We start from the raw sequence: 26,414 nt of genomic DNA, 5'->3' as shown, positions 1-26,414 counted from the left end.
TTTGTTCACTATATACTGAAATCGATCTGTGATATTTTTGGATGCCTGTATTGATATTTTTTCTCTTCTTTTGTAGCTCTCGGTGCTTGAGGTCTCAGCAGTCTGGAGCTGAGGATTGTCTGTCTACCTTTAACCCAAACCAAAAGAGAATCTGTTGGCTCGGAGCCCGTGAATGAGAGCCTAAAGCAAGCAGGGGAAAGGTTCACACAGAGCTGATTACAATGGGGTAAGTTTTTTCTGACTGAACCAACAAAGGCTAACACAGAGCAATACTCTTCTCTAACATTCAGACAGCACATATCTGCAAATACATGTAAGGTCATATAGATACCAGACTCGAAGCCAGCCTGGTGAAAGGGGTGGTTCTTTTTTCTCAAAAAGTAGACCTTTTTGCAATTATACACCTCATTTTCAATTGAATTCTGAAATTCAAATACTGCGTTTTAGTGACATTTTTAGAGCTATTCTGAATTAGCTTGTTGGATGCTCATCATAACCACACTTATTGACTACCTTAGCCAAAATAGAATTCATTATTCTATTTATTATGGGTCGCTTTTGGTGCTTTATACCTTTTTATTGGTCATTTATTGCTTCAAGAGAAAGGTCAAAGATTTACAATAAAAGTTACTTGTACAATATTTTACCCATTTAAAAACAATACAGTAGTGAAAGATGACTTCTCTTATGTCAGATTGTACGTGTTCTTGCACAGCTGGATGTTGGACTCGGACTTGGTTAGTATTGCCCAAAACTGATTAAAAGAAGTCACACCGAAGCTGCTTGGTCTTAAAGCCTTTTTTCGTTGGGTTATTTTCACCATGATGGCATAGCAGTCAAAATAGGACGAATAAGCTCATGTATGGGACAAATTCTGAACATTTGCCAGTGAGGGATTGATCTTTAAATCACCTGAACCCCCCCTGGCTACAAACCTGGATACAGTACACACAAATGCTTTATTTCCATCCAAAGGTGCGATTTAAACTTGTGCACACAACTGAATATTGCATACGACATTTGTAAATAAAGCACAGTTTCCAACCAATCAAGACAATCAAAATTGCTACTTCCTGATAAACTGGTGTCAAATAACAAAAAGAAAAATGTGTTTTTCTGCAGTAAGACTATTTTTTATACAATAAATTACTTGCGCCTCAAAAGATGAAGATAAAACACAACGGGCAGTTCTCAATAACTGTTCAAGTTCTAGACTCTAGTATAGGGATGGCCAACCCTGTTCCTGGAGAGCCACCTTCCAGCAGATTTCAGTTGCAACCCATATCAAACACACCTGAACCAATTAATTAGGACCTGAACACCACGTGATAATTATAGGCAGGTGTGTTTGATATGGGTTGCAACTGAAATCTGTAGGAAGGTGGCTCTCCAGGAACAGGGTTGGCCACCCCTGCTCTAGTAGGTAATAATACTGAACCACTTTGATACCAGACTTTGGCTGAGGGATTTTAGAATGACCAAAATGACATTTCAGATCTTTAACAATGTATTTTGTCCACTGGTTTGTTTGTATTTCCGTCCTATTTCATTTATTTTTGTTATCACATGATCTGTTGAATCAAAATCACATGATTTTTTGTGATGCGCATTCTGCAATTGTTTAGGTAAATGTAGTTTCATCATGGTTAATATCTTAGCGTTTCCATTAAAATTAATCCAAAACGAACATAGTAATAGGTGGATGGAAACATAGGTAATACACAATAAATCAGGCAGCCTGATTAGTTTGTCATTAATGGCAGTTATCACATGTTTTAGACTTACGTGTGTTTGTCTTGGTGTAGAGATTGTGTCTCAGGGAGGACCTGTCTGTTATTGATAATTCTGCTTAAATAGGAAATGGAGCATCTGCCTGTCTGTCTGTCTGTCACACACAGAGAGGACATAGTGGGCCCGGCGTGAGCTGATCCTGAGCCACATGCTCATTAAACAAGCTCCTTATGCTAATTGACTGTTTATTCACACGTCAGCAGTTTTCAGGCGCAATCGAAAGAAAACACTGGCAGCGCTATTGAGACAGTGAGTCTACTCACTCCTCCCGAGCGCTCCACTGTACAATTCACAGAAAGACAAAAAGGTTTTTTTTTGCTCTTCTTATCTCCCAAATGGAGCGTTGAAATTAGCCTGATAATACCAGAGGGGTTTCAATAGCTCAGTTTTAATTAAATTGTGCCAAACGTAAATTGAACACCTGAACATGCTGGGCTTCCCCCAGATTTTGTCGCTTAAATTACTGGCTTTTTTAATCTAATTGCAATGCTATTGTTGTTGTCTGACAGCCAATGTGAAGATGATGAATATTCATCTAGATGGATTTGCTCCCTTGCCCAGAATGATTGCGACATGCCCTTTTGTAACTTTTGGCTTGACCCTGATTTCTGTTTAAGATTACGGGTGGATATTAATATGGCCCAAAGCAAGGCAATTTGTACTAATTACTGAAAGCGAAGCGCTCTCCTTGCTAATCCGTGGTTCTCATCTGATTAACGGAATAAGAGCCCCAGGCGAGTGTTGTGGCTCTCTTCATTACTGTCCCTTCTCATTTTCCTTCCTCTCAGTTTTATGCCTTTAATCCCAGACATGACTGCCCTCAACATTTGCTTCCTAAAAAAAAATTAATGAGCCATTTTTAGAAAATGAATTCGATTATAGAAGTCACATTATTAATATCAGTGGTTATTAAACCTCTAAGACAATTACATGTCCCCTGTTACAGTAATGTTGTATTTGGTAGGATTATTTGGTGTGAGTTACAGTTGAAGTCAGAATTATTAGCCCCCCTTTGAGCTTTTTTTTTTTAAATATTTCCTAAATGATGTTTAACAGAGTAAGGAAATTTTCACAGTATGTCTGATAAGATTTTTTCTTCTGGAAAAAGTCTTATTTGTTTTATTTCGGCTAGAATAAAAGCAGTTTTAATTTTTTATACATCATTTTAAGGTCAAAATTATTAGCCTCTTTAAGCTAAATACTTTTGATAGTTTACAGAACAAACCATCATTATACAATAACTTGCCTAATTACCCTAACCTGCCTAGTTAACCTACTTAACCTAGTTAAGACTTTAAATGTCACTTTAAGCTGTATAAAAGTGTCTTGAAAAATATCTAGTCAAATATTATTTACTGTCATCATAGCAAAGATAAAATAAATCAGTTATTAGAAACGAGTTATTAAAACTATTATGTTTAGAAATGTGTTGAAAAAGTCTGCTCTCTGTTAAACAGAAATTGAGGGAAAAATAAACAGGGGAGCTAATAATTCAGGGGGTTTAATAATTCTGACTTCAACTGCATATGATATTCAACTAGTTCTTCATCATGAGGAATATACAATAGCCAGTCTTATTGTAAATATGTGAGAAATGTATAGCAAACTGCATTTTTGCACCCTTGAAGGGCACAGCATTAGGGAGCTATTTGTAGGGTCATTGCAAGGTAAAGTGAGTAACTGATTTTTTTCACATGCAAGCCATTACTTTAAGAAAGTCGTTTTGCATTTTTTGGATTACCTTCTGTAATCTTTAATGGCAAATCCTCATGATTAATTTTCTAACCTTAGGTAATTTAAGATCATATCTGGGGTTTAAAACCCTCAATTGCTCACGTATGAGGAATTATCAGCAGAGTGTATTCCTAACATGTTTGAATATTCAAGTTTTTACCCAATGTGTTAATGAAGAAGTAGCACAGTTTTAAAAACTGAATTATAAGCCCATTTATTCTGTGAGAAAAATAAAAAGATAATAAAATATCAATAAAAATGTTATCTTTTAAAGGGCACCTACTGTATGTTACCCCTTTTTCAAGATTTCTCCAGAATGCATATGTTAAATTTCAGCTCAAAACACCCATCACATAATTTATTATACCTTTCAGAATATTGGAGTTGTCTACTCTGAACACCGTGTGGCTGGTTTTGTTGCCTGTGTCTTCAATGCTAGTTTTCCCTGTCCACCGTTCCCACGTGCCACAAACTGGGATTAAAGCATCTTCTTTTATAATTGTACTGATATGCGACTGAGTTAATAAAGACGCTAAAATCTCTGTAATTTCATTACAAACATCCACTGTTTTAAAAATGTTTTAAATGTGTAAAACTCATTCTTGATTACATTTGATGATGATTGATGATCACAGGGAGCTGAAGAGATCTTTTAATCCCAGTTGCTATGCGCACATCCTGTCTTGTTGATATGATCATAGGTGTCACTATGGAGACGTGTTAATACGCTGCCGTCAATCAAATCGGTGGGCGGGGAAACCGCACTCCTACCTGAGAAGGGAGAAAATGAGAGGGATATGGATTCTATTTTAATGTCAGGAAATTTAAAAAAAGAGACTTATTGTGTTTCTATGACCCCTATATGAGTGTGGACACACTATAGCTACACACAGTTCTGTCCAAACAGCTTCCAAAAGACGATTTTCATCATAGGTGCCCTTTAAACTTACTATTAGAATGAAACATTTTAACCACCATGTGTTTGTGAGTTTACTGATATAGTGAACATGATGCCAATTCCTTGTCTGTGCTTATCTGCAGGGCTGTGATCCCGGTGCTCCTTTCTGGAATATGGCAGCTCTGTCTGTGGCCATGCCGGATGTGAAAGCCCCACAATGTGATTACTCCCCAGCAGGGTCACCTGCAGGCTGTAGCATGGACTTGTCCATGGACCTGTCCGTCCTCAGCTCCCCACTGTCTGCTTTCCCTCATCACGGGGTGCCCTCCTTCCCTGCCCAGGGCGTAACACCTGGACACTGCAATAACAACAATGGCCTGCTCAGCAATCTGGGGCTCTACTGCTCCACCAGCAGCATGCATCCCCTTAAACAGCCTGCCGGTCAGTCTGGCTACAGTACACTGCGTTTTCCACAGGGCTGCATTAACACCGGTGGTACCCGGCTGTACCGCAGCCTGGAGAACCTGCACTGGGCTGCCGTTTCTGATCCAAATGCTTATCCGTACAGGACTGTGGACAGTGAGTTTATTCTGCATTGCACTTCACGGAGTCACTGGTACGATGGTGCTTCTCAGGAACAGCAGGTCTATGGTTTAATGCCGTCCCCTGATGGCATGGCAATCTACGGGCGCCGAGGGGTGTTGAAGAAGGATATACCACTCTTCCCGCAATGGCTTTTACCTGCGGTTGAGGACTGGGGCATGAATGGAAATGCCCGAAAGGGTCTTCGGGATAAGCTGAGACTCCAGAGCACACGCGTAGCGGAGCCCATTAAACCTGTGCGCCCTCAGCCTGTGCTCGGAAATGCACCGTCTCTAATGCATCAGGATGTAGCAGTTCAGCCAGGGCTGGCGTTCTTACAAAAAAATGGACAGCGAGAGTTGAGTGCCCGTCGCATCACAAGTCCCGAGGAGATCAAACAAGAAGCGATGCGACGACTTCAGCTACGCAGGCAAAGGAGCACCCCTAACCTGGCACTGACCTGCAGACAGGAGTCTAGTGCCCTGAGTAAAGCTCAAACTGCAGAACTTATCTGCACTAACTCTGCTCAGTCAACCCCAGAGAGGAAAAGACCTCCGATGGGCCGCCTGCACATACCCACATTTGAGGAGTTTAAGAGGATGAGGCAAAGGGAGAGCAGTAAGAACCACAGCTCCTCAGAAATGGAGAGTTGCGACAGGCCAAGTGAGGACACACAGAATCCAGAAAGGACTGCCAATAACGTCAGAACCACTCTGGATTCGGCTGGTGGACCCAGTGGAGGGGAGATGTCTGAGCTCATTTCCACCACAGTGGTCCCAGGAGGACCCATCTGCACAGGGCCAGTAGCCCGCTCTCCATTACATCCTCAAGCCGCTGCAGGAAAAGAGGAAGAGACAAAGGGCCCAGCAGGCCCTGGGGCCACAGATGTAGCTGTTCTTCCTTTCCCGCCCCGCAGGGAGAGCGGTGATGTCCCATCCAGCTGCTGCCAAGCAATCCTTCTTGATGGCACAGACCTCTCCAGCTATGGAGCCAAAATTTACAAAATGAGGGATGGCTTTCTAGGATCTGCCCTGGACCTTATTAAAAAAAGGTGAGTGGATGAAGGAGCTGTTGTGTTTATACCGGAACATTTGTGAGTGATGTACATTTGCCTAGCACTTACAGTTAAAATAGTGACAGATCATTTCAATCATATTGTTGTGAACATCAGAGTGAAACAGATTATCAAAAAAACAAATAATATACATTGTATCATTGTTAGATAAACTGAGACAGATCTGAACGTGAGCTCATGGCCAATTTTAAACCAGATTTAAGAGGATTCCGGCAAATGTCACCAGAAAGAAGACTGAAGATTTGCCACAGGTCACAATATTTACGAAAGTTTACATTGAAGATTTGTCATTAGCCACAAGACTTTTCTGACAGGGGATTTGAGTGCCATATGTGAAAATATGTTGTGGGACTAATACACAGGAGTTATTGTTAGGGATTATACAGTAGATAGCAAAGTTTGGAGTTTTTTATTTTAGCAGTTTTTTTAAAGCATGAAGGTAAAACATGAATGCGGTTATGAATATATGAATACATGTGCTTGTTTGTTATAAAAAAAAAGAAATTAATATTGACAAAAATACTAATTTGTGGATCGCCTTACTTCCGGGTGCAGCCATGCTGCCATTGTAGCTTGTGTATTCTGGGAAATTTTCATACCCCTTTGTTTCGAGTGTGGTCCTGGCAAATCTCCATTTCAAGGGCTATCTTGCCGTTCCCCTTCACATGAACGTGCATAATGAGGGGTATGGGTAAGGGGAAGGGTTTAGGGGTCTAAACTAACATCAAAATTGGCTATTACAAAATACAGTGTCCAGCATAAATGAGTACACCCTTTATAGATCTCTCTTATTAAATTAATACTTTTTATAGGAAACAATAAGATATTTGTTTATACAGTAGTTTAGTCAGATCCAAAGCAAAAACTGTCACAGTGTAAAAATGCGAAAACCCCAATTAATATGTTAGTGGAAAAATATTTTAGCAATTTTTAATAAAGAGGAAAAATCAATAGAACCAAAAAATAAATGTTGTAGAAATTTTAAGTTTTATTTAAATTTTTTTTTGCAACACCTCATTTGAATATAAATGTATTATCTTTCTGTTCCTAAAGATGTTAGGTGTCCACACTCTTATATTAATTAATGTCATTCATTCATTTATTTTCTTTTCGGCTTAGTCCCTTTATTAATCAAGGGCCGCCACAGCAGAATAAACCACCAACTTATCCAGCATATGTTTTATGCAGCGGATGCCCTTCCAGTCACAACCTAACCCGAGAAAACACCCATACCCTCTTGCATTCACACAAAAACACTACGGACAATTTAGCTTGTTCAATTAACCTGTATGGACTATGGGGGAAACCGGAGCACCCGGAGGAAACCCACACGAACACGGGGAGAACATGCAAACTCTAATACCAACTTACTCATCCAGAGCTTGAACCAGCGACCTTCTTGTTGTGAGGTGACCGTGCTACCCACTGCACCACCATGACCCCCCTAATTAATATGACTGTTTAATTAAACTGTTTTGTTTAAATGCACCAAAATTTATTATCTTTATTCACTGTAAAATGCATGAAAATATTAATTTTCAAAAGGGGTTTACTCATTTACAGCGCTCAACATGATTGAGTACACCTCATTTTGAAAATGAATATTTTGATCCATTTCTCAGTGAATATAGGCAATGTATTTTGGTGCATTTAAACAAAACAGATTTATTAAACAGATATATTTATTAAAATAATATTTTAGTCACCAAACATATTTAGAAATTGAAAGATAATACAATTAAATTCAAGCAAAAAATTACAACCTACAAAGTTTCCACTAAGTTTTACATTTTTTTTTCTCTTGATTTTTCCTCTTTTTTTAAACTTGTATTTAATATTCTTCTATAGCATATACATTTGGGTGTACTAGTTTTTGGACCCTTATTGTAAGTTATTTTGTTAGCCAGATTTGGCTTCAGTACTGACTAATCTAATGTATATGCACAAATATAATATTGTACAGCTTCCTATTAAAATATGGATTTAAAAGATTTGTGAGGGGTGTTCTTATATATGCTGAGCACTGTATATCCAAAACTGACCATAACAAAATGAATTAAAAAAATCTCAAACATGGCGAATCCCTTTCATTTAGAGTTAAATAACAAAACAGCATGCTGGGTAAAAATGGACATCAGCTGGAGCAGTGTATCTCGTGGTCATCAGTTTCGCTTGTTAACTGTGAAAATGAATCCCACAACAGCGTTTGCATCAGTATTTGTGTTAGTATTGATTTATCTAGCAACTCTGTGCAGCTTGTATACACAGAAACAGAGTGAATGTATCATTATTGATGTGTTTCTCAATGTCTTCATTTATTCCAGACACAGTAGCAGATGTGATATTTGCATATATGGGCATATTCTGAGGTGATTAGCAGGTTTGGCTGCATTAGGAATGTAAAAACCTGGCTATTAAAAACTATATTAAATGTCCTGTCTAATCAGTGTATTTCCAGTACAAAACGACAACTCAGCAGGAAAAAAAATTAATAAGCTAGTTAAAATAATTCAAAATGAAATATAGTTTTATTTTTTGAGTTAAGACATAAAATTGTGTTTTTATAAAATATAGTTGTGTGGATAAGTTTATCCATATCCATTTTGATGTTTGCGTTGTTATTAAACTTTTAAACTATATTATATACAAAGAGAGAATCCTAAATACATTTAGATTAACAGATATAGTTAGATTCTTTTCTGAATAAATAAGTGCTCATGCAAAATGTTATTATATTTTACATTATTATTTTTACTATTCTTGTAGAAGGAACACATAAAATTAATTAGATAAACTTTACATAAAAAATTACATTTTTTGGTCATTACAATATTGTTGTTCTAAAATGCCTGACTGATAATTGGTGAATATACTGTACACTCATTGGCCACTTTATTAGGTACACCTGTCCAACTGCCCGTTAATGCAATCTAATCAGCCAATCACATGGCAGCAACTCAATGCATTTAGGCAAGAAGACATGGTCAAGACGATCTGCTGTAGTTTAAACTGAGCATCAGAATGGGGTAGAAAGGTGATTAAAGTGACTTTGACTGTGGCATGGTTGTTGGTGCCAAATGGGCTGGTCTAAGTATTTCAAAAACTGCTGATCTACTGAGATTTTCACGCACAACCATCTCTAGGGCTTACAGAGAATGGTCTGAAAAAGAAAATATCCAGTGAGCGGCAGTTCTGTGGGTGCAACTGCCTTGTTGATGCCTGAGGTCAGAGGAGAATGGCTAGACTGGTTCCAGCTGATAGAAAGGCAACAGTAACTCAAATAACCACTCGTTACAACCGAGTCTGCAGAAGGGAATCTCTGAACACACAACATGTCCAACTTTGAGGAGGATGGGCTACAGCAGCAGAAGACCACACCGGGTGCCACTCTTGTCAGCTAAGAACAGGAAACTGAGGCTACAATTGGCACAGGCTCACCAAAATTGGACAATAGAAGATTGGAAAATTGTTGCCTGGTCTGATGAGTCGCCATTTCTGCATTTCTGACATTAGGATGTTAGGGTCAGAATTTGGCATCAACAAAATGAAAGCATGGATCCATTCTGCCGTGTATTAATGATTTAGGCTGATGGTGATAGTGTAATGGTGTGAGGGATATTTTCTTGACAACAACTGTGTGATGCTATCATGGACCAAAATCTATGCCACGAAGGACTAACGCAGTTCTGAAGGCAAAAGGGGGTCCAACCCGGTACTTATAAGGTGTACCTTATAAAGTGGCTGGTGAGTGTACACACTGAATAAGTGTGTCTTCTTTAAATTATGGTACAATTGCATCCTGTTGTCAAAAGAAATGTTTGAAAGTGTATGGAAAAATGTATGCAGCTACATTACACTTTCATTGATTACACTTATATTGATTTAATGCTTGCAAATCCTGTGCCCCTATTACTGGGGGGGGGGGGGGGGGGGGGAGTTTTTGCAGTAGCAGCAACCAAAGGGACGGGACTGGATGCTATAGCAACAAACTCCATAAATTCCCAACTGATTTACACAAGCAGTAAGTGTATTATACACATTCTTCCATGGATTTGATGTGCTGTGGTTCGCTGTCTGGTTCACACCTGTCCACCAACATCACGTTTCAACACACAGAATCTGACACAAGCGTAAAATATGCGAACCTGACTGGAATTTTGATTATCGTAACAGCACATACCTCTAGCCCTGACAGTCTCTTCGAATTTAGCATGCATGCATAAATCTGTATAGATTTTCCTTTAGCCGCTTTTGTTTCAGATGTAATATAGAGATTAATTGTTGAGAGGTTTTTCGACATAACAGAGCCTCTCTCTAATGTTACGTCCCTCCAGGGCAGGAGTTCAATCCAGGCTGTGAACAGTCTAAATATAACCTCCAATATCCCAGCTGTAGCAGTGCCTCAAGTGTGGGTATTCATTTAGTCCAGAGCAGCCTGGGGCTTCCAGCCCTTTTATGAGACTTTTATATAGGTATTTGTACTTGTTTTCTGCTTGACAGAAAAGATGAACAAGCCAATGCTCTTATTTAAAGGAACACTCCACTTTTCTTTGAAAATAGGCTTATTTTACAACTCTTCTAAAGTTAGACCTTTAGCATCTCGCTAAAAATGACCAAAGGGTTTAGATAGTTTTCAAATTTAAACCTTGAATCTTCTATAGTTACATTGTGTACTAACACAAAACAATGCAAATTCAAGATTTAAATAAGAAAATTGAAAGTGATGCTAATGGTCTAATCAGATTCAATGATTTATGCTAAGCTAAGCTAAAAGTGCTTCTCCCAGGTGAAACTCAACTGTTTAACTGTAGGTGACTTGTAAAATAAGCCTATTATTATTTTTAAAGTGTTACTTAAATCCTTTCATCCTTATGGACATCTTTGTAGTTTTCATTTAATGTTTTTTTCATTATTTTGACTGTTAATGCAGGCATCATATATTTGCCATTTTTATTTAGATTTTCTTTCAGTCCATTTAAGTTTATTTTACTTCAGAGACCAAAAATAATCACACTTTGAAATGCATTGAAAATGCAACATTTCATCCCAGACAGTGCCAAAAGCAAAAAGAGTCACAGTTTACATTAGGGTCCATGTATTTTCTAACACATACTAAGAATGAGCAATACTTTATTAATTTTACTTATTTTACTTTAATAAAGTAACTTATTGGCGACACGGTGGCTCAGTGGTTAGCACTGTTGCTTCACAGCAAGGTTCTAGCCTCAGCTGGGTCAGTTGGCATTTCTGTATGGAGTTTTCATGTTCTCCTCCTGTTCTTGTGGGTTTCCTCTGGCTGCTCCGGTTTCCCCCACAGTCCAAAGATTTACAGTAGGTGAATTGGATGAACTAAATTGGCAGTAGTGTATGTGTGTGAATGCGAGGGTGTATGTGTGTTTCCCAGTGCTGGGTTGTGGCTGGAATGGCATTCGCTGCGTAAAACATATGCTGGAATAATTGGCTGTTCATACCGCTGTGGTGACCCCTGATAAATAAAGGGACTAAGCCGAAGGAAAATAAATGAATGAATGAATAATTAACTAATTCTTTATTAGCATTTATTAATCATAGTTCAACATTTACTAATGCATTGATAACATCCGAAGTTGTGCATGACAACATTATTAAATGCACTGTAAGTTAGCAAGAACTAACAATAAACAAATTTATTTTCATGAATTAAATATTAAAAACTATATAAAATTAATAGTTTTTAAATATTTTGTTCATGCTAAATACATTGACCAATGGAACCTTAATGCAAAGTGTTACCTCAAAAATCTTTAGATAACAGGGCTAGCATCCAGATAAAACGTTGCAAACTATTTTTTTCAATGGAAAACGGTGGTGCGGTAAACTATGGCAGCTTGTAATGGATAATCCACTGTTAATCCACATCTGATTACATCCAAGACAGTGTTATGATCTATATGAGCACAATTTTTATTTTTATTTTAAGTATTGGCTTATATTTACCATTAAATAATCAGAGAAAAGTTCATGAAAGAGTTACTCCATGATACAATAGAAAAATATATAAATGATATCTGTTTATTGTTACATGAATGATTGTCTGAGGCACCCTTATAAGAAAAAGATATGGATGAAGCAACATTGCAATTACTACATTATATTTAGACAGACTAAAATCTAAACAAGTTGTAGATGTATTCGTGTTCATATTATTTAATTTATTTTTGCCTAAATAAATGTATTTATTATGTGAGCTGTCTCTTTAAAAGGATAGTTTACCCAAAAATGATAAATTTACTTACTATTTACATTTATTTACATTTATGAGTTTCTTTTTTTGTTAAACACAGAAGAAGATATTTTGAAAAATGTTAGAAACCTGTAACCACTGACATCCATTGTAGAAAAATCTAAAATACTACAGAAGTCAGTGGTTACAGGTTTTCATAGTTTAAAAAAATATTATCTTCTGTGTTTAACAGAAAAAAGAAACTCAAACAGGGTTTTTGTAGAGTGAATGATGAGTAAATCATGCCAAAACTTTCAGTTTAGGGTGAAATGTCCTCTAATATCGCATGTTTTATATCCACATTTTTGACACATGCACCAAACAATAAAAAAACGTATCCCAAATCTTGTTGCACACACCATTTCTAGTAAATAGGTTGTTCAAGCTGGAAACCGTAGCAGATTGTTGAGCACCGTTTTGAGCTTTACCATGCTCCAGGCTTACATTTTGTTGGCAAAGCTTCAAACATGTGAACGTGGTACAGTGACGTCATTTATTTGATTGATTGGATGTGCACTGTACTTTTAAACCTAATAAGTAGCGCCTTTATCAACGTCCGATAGTACACTGGAATCATTTTTTATATAAATTATAGCATAATTTAGAGGAAAAATCCAATTAATGGCTTCACACGACACTGTTGAGATGACGGGTAATAAATCTGCAGTGCAGTAATGACAGTTTCATTCATGTGTGAAAGACATTGCTTTTATTGCCGTTTTCAGAGTGGAATATTAATTACTGTCAATCCACGGCTACAGGTTTGTGGATGAACTCTCTCACATTTTATTGTTGGGATGAAAAAGCCGACATCAGTCGCACGGCAGCTTTTAACATCTGCGTTTTGTGATTCGTCTTCTCCTAGTGAGATGTCAAGGCTTTTTTGTCTTTGTGTTTTCTTTTGAATGCTTCAGAGCTTCAAGGTTGTGCTGTCAGCATTATTCTCAGATGGCGGCTATGCAAATGTATGACAGCGATCAGCGCAGCATTATCAGATATTGAGGTAGTGAGGCATCAGAGGAGATTGAAGCATTGTGGAAGAAGCAATTAAGGGCTTATAACAAATCAATCAAAACACCTGTTTTTAAATGAGAGTGATGGCTGTATGAGAACAATGGCTTGAGCAAACAGCTGTTTAATACCTTTAATAGGTGTCAAAACTGAACACAGCATTCAGCATTCTTTGACAGCATTTATTATGCTCAAAGATTAAAAGGGATTTTCAAGCTTCTACATGTTAAAAGTGTTGTTGTTTTTTTTTTTCTCTTATTAAATTTTATAATTTACAGAAGACACTCACTAAAATGTCTCATATGTAATTAAGCTGAACAATAGTCTATTATTTAAATATGATGGCATAATTAACTATATATATATATATATATATATATATATATATATATATATACAGTTGAAGTCAGAATTATTAGCTCCCCTGAATTATTATCCCCCTGTTTATTTTTTCCCCAATTTCTGTTTAATGGAGGGAAGATTATTTTTGCACATTTCTAATCATAATAGTTTAAAACTTATTTCTAATAAACGATTTATTTTATCTTTCCCATGATGACAGTGAATAATAATTTACTTGATATTTTTCAGAACACTTTTATACAGCTTAAAGTGACATTTAATGGCTTAACTAGGTTAATAAGGTATAGGCATGTTAGGGTAATTAGGCAAGTTATTGTATAATGATGGTTTGTTCTGTAGACTATTGAAAAAAATTAGCTTAAAGGGGCTAATAATTTTGTCCCAAAAATGTTTTTTTTATTATTATTATTATTAAAAACTGCTTTTATTCTAGAAGAAATACAAAAATAAGACTTTCTTCAGAAGAAAAAATATTATCAGACATACTGTGAAAATTTCCATTTGAAGATTTTCTGTGAAAGTTTCCATACTGTTAAAAACCATTTGGGAAATATTTAAAAAAGAAGAAAAAAATCGAAAGGGGGCTAATAATTCTGACTTCAACTGTATATATATATATATATATATATATATATATATATATATATATATATATATATATATATATATATATATATATATATATATATATTTTTTTTTTTTTTTTTAAATATTCATTTAATTTTATAAATGTCTATTTGTATTAATAAAACTATTCATTTATTAAATATAATTTTTTCACCCCGCTAGCTAATGAAGTTGTATATTTTCTTAAAAACCTAAAATTTATTACTCTTGCATAGGCACGGGCCGATATAACATTGTGACCGTATGATAACCTTGAAAAAATCAAGGGGAAAAAAACACTTTTCCCCCATTGAACACATTATATTTTATTTTAAGAAACATTTCAAATATTTTGAAACAGTCGCTTTTGATGTAGTGGGTCCTTTTTTTGCTGGAGATACTGTTTCCGTAAAAAACTACATAAAATAGTCGCAAAAAACATTTTTGAAAATTCTGGCCGTTTTCAAAACCTTGACTTTTGCAAACCGCGATAAACCTTGAAATGGGTTATCGTCCTATGCCTACTCTTGCAGTTATCTAATTATTTATCAAATATTTTAAGAATTATTAAAAAAAAACACTTATAACAAACACTCAATATTCTCTGAAATCAAATCTTATCCTACAGTTTTACTTTATGTGCTGTTATTTGTGCTGTCAATGTGTAATTTGTCCATTATGTGCTGTTACTTGTTCATCGTCTGCAGTGTGTGGGGTCATTCATGGATAAATAATCTCTCTTTCTAACCTCACACACACACACACACACACACAAAAGAATCTAAAAGATTGATTCTGCTTATTCTCATTCTGAGCCCCTTTGGCGAGAGAGTTCAGGTGTTAATGTGAATTGATGCGTCTAATTGCCGTCCTCCATGAACCCCTTTGCTCCGGGGCCACGACTGCTCCTCTCTAAGGGATGTGGGGGTTGACCAAAACGCCACACAACGCAGGAATGGTGAATCAGGAATTACAATCCCAATAATCTAACACCTCCATTCTGCTGTCTTTTGTGCTTTCTCTCCCTCGCTGCTCCAGCTGCAGTGCAGAGATTGCAGCCGAGACGCCCGTCCGACTGTCGCGCGAGCCCGATGATGTCACCGGCATCACCCAGCCCTGCCATCAATCTGCCTGCGTTGCCATGACGACGCAGGCCTGCGGAGAGGAGGCTTGCACCGAGCCCACGGGACGGCGGGGGAAAGCGGACACAGAATGCGTAAGCGATGCTCTCTCTGAATATGGACGCCGGCGTCTGTGTCATGCATGAGGTTGCAGGGGAATCTGCGAGGTAGAGGCGACCGCAGAAATGCAGCAGAGAGCCACACGCAGGGAGGATTAGAGCCAGGTTTCATGGTGGTAAATGATTTCTGTTTCTTTCTGTGTGTCCGGCTCCTGCTGCTGCTGCTGCTTGAGATGCCAGCCAGATTTCATTGCAGCACATTCATTCATACCCATACAACTGCATGTGTGTGTGTGTGTGTGTTTTTTTTCTTGAGGAAGGCTGCGCAGTGTTGATGTGATTCATTGGTGCAGGAGGATGCTTCTTCTGTCTCTCTGTTACAGGGGTTTTAATTAAGAGAACTGCTGCCTTATTAATAATTCTGTACGTCACCTGAAGCCGTGGTGTCTTGTGTCTCGTACATTGATAACATGAGAACATAATGCTGTCGGGAGATCTTTTGAGGGCTTTTTTTACGTCGTTGATGTCTGGATCAGATGGAACTGAATCACGCAATGTACTGAATGAGACGACATGTCATTTTGGATTTGCGTTCTATGGTTGCAGAGGTGTAAAAGGTTATCAGTTCTGTTAGTTGAAGCAGATTCAGTCAGTGTGAACAGCTTTAGTCCACATAACAAGTGCTGACCAATCCGTTTGACTTCCACTGTATGATTGAAGGGAAACAGGATTTTATACTGGGAAATGAAATGACTGACTTGATTTTAACTTTGGGTGACAAAAGTGTTTAGTATTGAAAAAAACAGCCGAGGATAATGTTTAATCAAAACAATATGATCTTGATGAACATTTCCAGTTGTGTCAGAGTGTGTGGCAATTCTTTCTATAGTTTACCCAAATTTTTATTTTATTTTATAAAAAGTATAAAAAAGTTTATATATTGTAAATTGTTCTCTTTTTTGATGAAATATCATCTGGACTAAGACTAGGTAATAGAATAAATCTTTTAAATGGATAATTCAGTCAGAAATTAAAGTAAAACTATACCCAAAAAATAAAAATATTTTGTTAATTTTCACTTATTCAAGATACAAGTTGTTTTTCTCCAATAGAATGTCAAAGAAGACTTTTATTGATTTAGATTATTGGTTGAATATTAAATGAATTGCTGTGGCTCCTGACATCACCTTGAAGTCTTGTGCAACAGGCTGCCCACACTCCAGACTGTCATGGTTTAAAGGTAACAATAAGCAAATAAAAGAAAAAAGAAATAAAAGAATCATAAAATAATCACTAAACAGGTATAATAAATAAAAACAATAAAGAATTAAAATGATTTAAAACACATTAAAAAATATTAAAGCTGGTTTAAAAGATAAGACCTTCATAAGTATAATGAAGAGCCAAAGTTTTTAGATGTATAGTATATATATATATATATATATATATATATATATATATATATATATATATATATATATATATATATATATATATATATATATACACACACACACACACACACACACACACACACACACACACACACACACACACACACACACACACACACACACAGTTGAAGTCAGTATTATTAGCCCCCTGTTTATTTTTTCCCCAATTTCTGTTTAACGAAGATAATTTTTTTCCAACACATTTCTAAACATAATAGTTTTAACAACTCATTTCTAATAACTGATTTCTTTTATCTTTGCCATGATGAAAGTAAATAATATTTGACTAGATATTTTTCAAGGCACTTCTATACAGCTCAAAGTGACATTTAAAGTCTTAACTAGGTTAATTAGGCAGGTTAGGGTAATTAGGCAAGTTATTTTATAACAATGTTTTTTCTGTGAACTTAGCTTAAATGGGGTAATCATTTTGTCCTTAAAATTGTGTTTAAAAAATTAAAAACTGCTTTTAATTTTGTCAAAAAAACACACAAAAAAAACAAATAAGACTTTCTCCAGAAGAAAATTTTTTATCAGACATACTGTGAAAATTTCCTTGCTCTGTTAAACATCTAGGAAATATTTAAAAAAAAGAAAAAAATTTAGTGAGGCTAATAATTCTGACTTCAACTATATTTTCATTCACTTCATTCCCCTATAACTCTTCTAGATTAAAACAGTTGAGTTTTACCATTTTTGAATCCGATCCGATGGGAGCACTTATAGCTTTGACTATTTAGCATAGATTATTGAACTGGATTAGACCATTAGCATCTCACCAAAAATAAAAAAATTAAAAATTAATTCAATCAAAAATCATTTTTAAATTGTTTTAAGAGATAAGATAATTTTCCTATTTAAAGTTTGACTCTTCTGTTGTGTCATTGTGAGATGTACCTCAATGTTAGGATAACTGAGACAGACAAAAAATTTAAATTAGCTATTTTCTAGAGTCCAGGCTTGAACATAAATGTGTTTTTGATTTATTTTCTAGACATAGTATAGAGAGAAATGACAGGACGTGAAGTGAGTAAGTCTCATAAAACTCAGGTCAATTGAAACCTAAGTATAAAATGTAGTTATAGACAGCAGTATAATATATAGTTATACTGCTATTTAGGGCTTGACATTAACTCCGCCAAATGTGGTAGATTTCAGCTGTAGCGGGTTAGACAGACACTCCAGCCACTTTGGCTGGTTGAAAATAATTTCATAATTAAAAGCATGGTTCGACAATAAAGATAGCCCAAAATTTGTACAAGTCTGATATTAGAATTGAGAAGCAGTTTGACTGACAAAAAGTTTGCACGCTCCTGTTTACTTGTGTGAAGCAACAGTTCTTAGAGGAAACGCAACTTAAATAGAATGGACAAAGAGTGAGGATCGTGCACCCACAGTCCTGCTGCATACACGAGATACAATTTGTTTTAAAGTCCTTATGTAAGCAGCAGCGATTGCCACTTTTGCTCTAACTTTAATTATCAATTTTTACAATAACATTGCTTTATTAGAAGATTAACTCCCCATTTATTTGTAGTTAACTGGTGAGCTGAGACTTTTAGCCAGCACAGATTACTGTGCATATTTTAGATACATGATAATCATTTTTTATTTCTTTTTTTTTTTAAAGAAAAGTTTTGTTGAATAAAAGAGCATATATACAGCTATAATTGTTTTTACACATTATTTAAAAAGTTGTGGCTAAGAAATAATGATTTATTTTTGTTTGGTCAGAGATAAATTTGGATAAATTAGCCCTAAAAAGTCATGTGAAATAAAAACTAATTGCAATGCGACAGTATGTAATCACAACCCATTTGCTCATGCTTATTGAGCAAGCTCATACACAAAAAAAGTGAAACAAATGAGGAGGATTGTGGACATAAAATCTAAATCAAGTCATTTTAACATGTCAAAGTCAAATTTATGCATATAAAATATATTTTCCCAACAACAAAATTGTGGCTTGTGAAAATGCTAAGTGGCTAGTAAACTTATAGCTATGAACTGTCCACTTACCAGTTCAACATATTAAAAGGCATCGGTAATGTTACACCCTCTGGACATTGTGGAATTCAGTGATCGATGTCTGAAGCTGTTAGTGGTGTCTTCAATTCTCATTTGTGCTTAGAGATCAGATCTGCCTTCACTGAGGTTTTACACTGTCACATGCATATCTGAGAGCAGCGTTCTGCCATGTGTACAGCCGTCTAACAGATCTCCATCCCGTTGGCAGGTTTCAGGGCCGGGCTGCAGACGCTCCAGCTCAGACGCGGCCTATGAGCTGGCGGAGTCTGTTAAGGCCCAGCGTGAGTGTCGTCTGCGGCCCCACTACAGCGACCCCATGCCTGCAGATGCCACCAAGCGGAAGCAGCTGGAGATGAAGATCGCCGCCGCCGCACGCTTGCACATTCACCGCAGAGACAGAGACACTGGTACAACTCAACTCATGTCCTAGTTTGCACTGAGATTATTTCATTGAAAACATTTTAGGCTTGTCTGTAACCCAAGGGTATCACTTTAGTTGTGATTATGCCTCCGTTATTAATAATACTTGGCCGTGGGTGGCATTTATAGTGCCGTCACATGCATAACCTCTACCCTGGAGACTGCTCTTATTTTTCTGCATCATGGCAGCTGGATTCAGTGTGCATATTTGTTTTAGACTTTTAGACAACTCTTTAATGCGTAGAATATTTTAACCCTGTAAGACCTGACATGTCAAAAAAATAGGCAGAAAATTCACATTTTCCGGAACTGAGATGTTTATTAAACTGTCTAGCAAGCAAACAAATTTTTGTCATATACTTTTTTTCCATATTTATTTTGTATCACATTTGATACATCTTTGATAAAACTTTTTGCTCACTAGTTAATTTTAATGGCACAAAAATATTTTGCCCTTGACATTTAATTTCAGGCAGTTTTTCACGTTATCAAATCATATACAACAGGTATTTAAACCAGGTATTGATTAGTTTGGCTACTATACTTTACATTTAAGTACAACACTTTTCTTTTTACCTTAAGCACATTTTAATGTAAAAGTTGACGTTTTTAATTTTTTTTCATATAAGCACAGAACAGTGTTAGCGATCAGACTATTTATGTTTAAAGTGGCTCACAATAATAAATATTCTTAATAATAGGAATTAATCTGCCATGTTTTTGAACTGTGCAGAACTGTAGCTGCCTTACTGGGCTACTACTAAGCTACTGTATTTTAATACTGCTCATTATTGTGGTTCTTGGAAAGACAATTTTTTTCTGAGGTGGTACTTGGCGAAAAAAGTTTATGAACCACTGATATAGGTCTTAGAAACTCGTGTAACAAATTACGAGCAGCTTTAAAAGGTTCATTCTATTAGTACACTGTAATAAATTCAGGGTTCCACACAATTCATTCATGTTGTCCCAAAAGAAACTTTCTTAACTTAAGAAATTTAAGGGGATTAAAAAAAACGATTAAGCTGTCCCCCAAAATCTCAAAAATAGTGTTATTTCAGTTAACTCTAAATAAATAGTTTGAACAAACCACAAAAAAATATTTGAGTGTATCAACAAATATTAGTTATTTAATTGTTTCAGTCAGTTTTTAGATTCAGATCATTATGTGGCACTTAATAGAAATAGTGATTATTACGAAAAATATTTATCTATCCCAGAGGTAGATCCAAGATCATAAATTGTGAGCAATTGTTATTTATTTATTTTTTTTATGTATATATATATTTTTTTATTTTATTAATTGTAGCTGCCACTCATCAGTTATTGTAACATGAAAATTATCTGGCAAACAGCCTGTCTTTTATTATAACGGCAGTTTTCATCATCTATCTCCACCATTTCTCACACATTTAGTTTAAATGATATGTGTTTTTATTTTAAAGAAAATCTGTTTAATGCTATTCACACACATAGTTAAATTGTTTGTAGTATAATAAGTGGTGGGCAAAAATTGTAAAAAATAAATAAATAAATAAATAAAAAAACATTTACCCAAATATATTCCTGTGTTTATTTATATTCACATAATTTAAGCATGTTTACTGTGTACATTTATTATATAAATATAAATAAACACAGGCATATATTTGGGAAAATGTTTTTTATATTTAGATATAAAATATACACTTACACTAGCGTTCAACAGTTTGGGGTCAGTTTTTTTTCATGTTTTTTGTTTGAATAAAATTATTCTGTTCATCAAGACAGCATTTATTAAATGTTAAAAAAGATGTTAAATTGTTAAATACTTATTTATTAAATATTTATTTATTACTTATCCTCTGTAGTTTCAAATTAAATTATTAGTCCAGTCATTATTGCTTTTATTACTATTACCATTAATAACTGTAATAACAACAATAACAATTAATATTAGAATAATTTCTGAAGAATCATGTGACTGAACACTGGAGTAATGAAGCTGAAAATTCATCTTTAAAATTACTGGGATAACTGAATAAATTAAAAGAAAAACTACTTTTGAACAGTTATTTTATAGTGTAATAGCATTTCACAATGTTACACTTTGTACTGTATTTTTGATGAAATAAATCAGCCTTGGTGTGCTTATTTCCTTGCTTGAAGCTTATTTTAAAACCTACTGACCCCAAACTTTTAACTGGTAGTGTATATTTTATAATGTTTTTCTGCTCTATGTTTTCAGCTGGCATTCTTATTAAAAAAAAGATCACTCGTTATGATTAGACCGAAATGGTTCTTGTAACTGTTGTGATGGAACTGTGTGAGCTGATCTTTCGCTGTTTGTTGTGTGTCTCCAGCAGCAGGTACAGCTCGGGGTCGCTCAGAGCCCAGAGGTGAGGAGAGAAGCAGGGGTTTGGGTGTGAGACGCTCCGCACAGCACCGCTGGAGTACAGTCAGCAGCCTGAGTGCAGACAGCGGTGTGGTGGGCTGGAGCGATGAGCGCGAGGATGAGGAAGAGCCCCGTCGGGCCCGTCACAGCGCTGGAGCTGAGGTAGAACGGGTGGACAGCGGCATCGGCCATGGATTGGCTCGGAGCTGGAGGAGACCCCTGCCGTCCCTCAGGACCTGGGACGTTCAGCAGCCCTGTCCCGACTGCGGACACAAAGAGGGTGCTCATGGAGAGGGCATGTGTGAACGCTGCTCAAAGCTACGCACAGAGCGCAAAGAAGCCATCCTGGAGTTTCTCAACACCGAGTCCAGCTATGGGGAAGATCTGCGAATCATCAAGGAGGAGTTTTACTGTCCCATGCAGAGCGCAGGGTTGCTGACTGCAGAACAGCTGGCCGTGGTCTTCAGCAATGTTCAAGAGCTCATCGATGTCAATGAAAAGTTCACAGAACATCTGCAGGACAGCATCGATCAGGCATTTGATCAGGTGAGATGCACTTACAGTGCATCCGGAAAATATTTATAGCACACATTTTTCCACATTTTTTATGTTATAGCTTTAATCCAAAATGGATTAAATTCATTTATTTCCTCAAACATCTACACACAATAGCCCATAATGACAATGTGAAAAAAAGAGTTTCTAAAATAGTGTCAAATTTATTACAAATAAAAAACCTGAAAAATCAGATGTACATAAGTATTCACAGCCTTTCCTCAATACTTTGTTGATGCACCTTTGGCAGCATTTACAGCCTCAAGTCTTTTAGAATATGATGCCACAAGCTTGGCACACCTGTCTTTGGGAATATTTGACCATTCCTCTTTGCAGTGCCTCTCATGCTCTATTAGGTTGGATGGAAAGCGACGGTGTACAGCCATTTTCAGATCTCTCCAGAGATGTTCAATAAGATTTAGGTCTGGGCTCTGGCTGGGCCACTCAAGGACATTTACCAAGTTGTTATGAAACCACTCGTTACCCCAGTCGGAAATCAAGAACTCTCTGAAACAGGTTTTCATTCAGGATGTCTCTGTACATTGCTGCATTCATCTTTCCCTCCTGCAGATGCTTTTTGGCAAATTACAGGCGGAGAGTGGCTTCCATCTGGCCCCTCTACCATACAGGCCTGATTGGTGGATTGCTGCCCAGATGGTTGTTCTTCTGTAAGGTTCTCCTGCCTCCACAAAAGAATGCTGGAGCTCTTACAAAGTGACCTTCGAGTTATTGATAAGCTCCCTAACTAGGGCCCTTCTCCCCAATCATTCAGCTTAGATGGCCGGCCAGCTCTAGGAAGAGTCCTGGTGGTTCCAAACATCTTCCACTTACGGATGATGGAGGCCACTGTGCTCATTGGAACTTTCAGAGCAGTAGAAAGTTTTCTGTAATCTTCCCCAGCCTTGTCCCTCTACACAATCCTGTATTGGAGGTCTACAGACAATTCCTTTGTTTTCATGCTTTGTTTGTGCTTTGACATGCACTGTCAACCCTGGGAGCTTATATAGACAGGTGTATGCCTTTTCAAATCAGTTCCAATCAACTGAATTTACCACAGGTGAACTCCAATTAAGCTGCTGAAACATCTAAAGAATGACCAGCGGAAACAGAATGTACCTGAGCTCAATTTAGAGCTTCACAGCAAACGCTGTGAGTATTTATGTACGTGACATTTCAAAATTTTTTTTTTTTGCAAAAAAATTGCAGCAATTTCAAAAACTTTTTTCACATTGTCATTATGGGGTATTGTGTGTAGATGTTTGAGAAAATAAATTAGTTAATCTATTTTGGAAAAAGGCTGTAACATAAAAAATGAGGAAAAAGTGAAGCGCTATGAATACTTTCCAGATGTACTGTATGATAGTCAAATTCACCAGGCCAATGTTTGGTAATTTTAGCATTAAGATAATAGAAGTGTTAGATGCAGATCAATGGCTCAATGTCGGTGCATTTCTTCTAAAGGAATCTGTTTGCAGTGGTTGGCAGCTTGGCACATATTTTTGCCAACCCTTCATGTTAGATCAACTTTTTTTTCCAAGTGGTGGAATATCTGAGAAGTGGCCTAATGTAATCTAATAGCTGTCTATGCTGGTCACTGTCTGGCAGTGCAGTGTAAACTTGTCTTTAGTTTGCGTTTCTGTAAGCTCCAGAACTGAAAGAATTCTGCTGAATTTTTGGGAATCATCCTAATAAATTTACAAAGATACTACAAAACAATAATAATATTTACAAGGTGTGCTTCTAAAAGAGTGCAGACCCACAAATGTCTGGACCCTTGAAAGTGTCCTGTGGAGACTGGCAACAAAGCGTTTATAGCAAATTTTGCAAGCTTTTTTGTAGGTTTTTAAGGTGGAAGCACTGTTGATGGAGCAGTTATGAAGTTTGAAAACCGTCATGTTCGTTAAACCATTTCTGAACAATGTGAGCATTGTGGCAGGGAGCTTTTTCCACTGTAAGAGGACACATCCATGAGGAACACCATTGCCATGAAGAGGTCAACAACAGTGTTTCAGAAAGTAGCACAAACAAAGATTCGCACAAATGTCAGACCTAGGTTTTCCCACTGGAACATTTCCCAGAGCTTCACTCCAAAACGTTTAGTTGATACAGCACTAGAGAGATAGCAGGAAAGATGGAAATCAAACTCAGATCCCTGTAGCAGCGCTATGTGTCAGTGTGCTTCACCACTAGGCTCTCTCCATTGACCCCTCTGCTTGTCTACTTGTCATCCCATAGTGCATCACTCCTCTAGTTAAAATGTGAACATATACAGTCATTCATGTTATTTATTAAGAAACCTGTATCAGATGAGCATCTTCCACTGATTCAAGATGCAGCTGCAGTCCTTGAGTACCTATTGTAGTCAACGATTATGTCGTAACTTGTGTGTGTTCAGAATGTTGTAGTTTTTGTCAAATTATTCTAGATTTAATGGCATAAAATGCTTAAATTACTATAAATGCGTAACATTATTATCACTTACAGCCTTGTGAGCAGGTTGCCGACATATAGAGCTATTGTGCTTTGTGCATCCTAAGTTAAAGTCCCAGCTGGCTGACCTTTCCTTGATGCCATCTACCTCTTTCTCTCTTCAAATGTGCTTCCTGTCTAAATACTCTTATCCTAACAAATGCCAAAAAATAAATCTTCAAAAAAATGCTTATTTACTTACTCCCAAGGCCGTTTATATCAAAGTTGATATTTAGCCACACCATGTTGTCGTAACATCTCATTTTTATGTTATGCTTAATGCTCAACCCCCAACCTGGAGGACCAGGGCATACACACATACACTAAGGACAAATTTAGCTTCAAAAAATGCTTAAAATTGGAAAATTCTACAAATGTATTACCTAAATGAAACCGTGACTATCTCCATACAGGGTGATGAGGACCTGCAGGCTGTGTGTATTGGAGAAATCTTCCTGGAGTTTGTCAACATGCTTCCAGCATTTCAGACTTACTGCTTGCAGCAGTCCACATCTGTCAACATGCTCAACACTCTGGAGAAGGAAAAGGAGCTGCTTAGGTACACATTAGGAAATTATACTCCAGTTATAATAAAATAAAATAAATAATGATAATAAAAAAAACTTGTCAGGCTAGTAGTTACAGTTTTTCTCAGTCGCTTTGGTGCATTTCTCACAACACTATTTACATTTGCACAACAGGTCATGCATTTCTCAAAACAATGAGTCATTTTTGCGCATCCTAGTAGCAGTTTTTCATTCCTTTCGGCAAATTGCAAATGCTTTCAGACATGCATCAATTGCTTTCATACAACTCTCTGCTATTTATAACATTATCATCTGCTTATGTCATGTCAGTCAAAATGAACTAAACTTGTAAATGCTGAATAGTCATTACATATAAAACTAATAGTCCTCATTTCATTACTTGAGTCATTAGATACAAAAATGTTGAACAAGTTGTCAAAATCTTGCAAGCTAATTTTATTAAAAAAAAAAAGTTTAAATCTTTATTTTACTGAAAATGTCTTCTAAATTAAACAGGTTCGTGAATGATTTACAGACCTGTGTATGTATGTTGGTTCAGTTCCAATATGTTCTGCAATATTGTTTACAGTTGTGCACAGTGCAACCCAAAGAAAGTTTATGTTTGTTGTAAATAAGGGTTTATTTATTCTTCTGCACAATGCTGTGAAAAAATTCAAATTGTAAAGAGCAAATGCAGAAAAAATGTGAAACATACATATTCAGTGTCTTGTACTAGATACACTCACTAAATGTAGTGATGTATAACTTTACTGTAGTTTTCAATTGGCTGTGCTAATACTATATATTACTATCTTGAGCATTTTCACGAAGTTTTAATCTGTTCAAATCTGTTTCAAAATCTGACTTTTTTTGCATTAAAAAAATGTCCAGAGTAAACTGACGTAATGAAAACATGACCTTGTTCATAAACAATGGTGTGAGGACTTTTCATTTTGATGATACTGACTCTTTGATTGACATCAATACTTGCTTTTGAGGAATGAACTATCCATTTTGAGCATGTGCTAGGTCAGTTAGGTTTTGCAGTTTGTACTAATTGTTTTGAGAAATGCACCAACTGTTGTGCA

The 26,414-nt window shown here is 36.5% G+C and overlaps 1 protein-coding gene across 8 annotated transcripts in view; it reads left to right on the top strand.

The window, feature by feature from the left end:
* Window positions 1-26,414, top strand: part of arhgef49 (Rho guanine nucleotide exchange factor 49) — a 62,002-nt gene that overhangs the window by 34,103 nt on the left and 1,485 nt on the right. For 2 of the 8 annotated variants that reach the window (XM_073911943.1, XM_009304629.5), the window contains exons 2-7: window positions 77-226; window positions 4,567-6,056; window positions 15,361-15,538; window positions 19,193-19,391; window positions 21,747-22,321; window positions 25,213-25,358. In XM_073911943.1, coding sequence (XP_073768044.1) covers window positions 4,597-6,056; window positions 15,361-15,538; window positions 19,193-19,391; window positions 21,747-22,321; window positions 25,213-25,358 — 2,558 coding nt within the window. In that variant the 5' untranslated portion in view covers window positions 77-226; window positions 4,567-4,596. Of the gene's footprint in view, window positions 1-76; window positions 227-4,566; window positions 6,057-15,360; window positions 15,679-19,192; window positions 19,392-21,743; window positions 22,322-25,212; window positions 25,359-26,414 lie in introns of those variants that run through there. The other 6 variants (XM_073911942.1, XM_005167568.6, NM_001159665.1 and 3 more) reach the window with 5 other exon arrangements.

The sequence above is a fragment of the Danio rerio genome, chromosome 9, assembly GCF_049306965.1.
Source record: "Danio rerio strain Tuebingen ecotype United States chromosome 9, GRCz12tu, whole genome shotgun sequence".
Lineage (NCBI taxonomy): Eukaryota > Metazoa > Chordata > Actinopteri > Cypriniformes > Danionidae > Danio > Danio rerio.
Note: the sequence above shows the minus strand (reverse complement) of the source record. Positions and strands in the feature narration are given on the sequence as shown.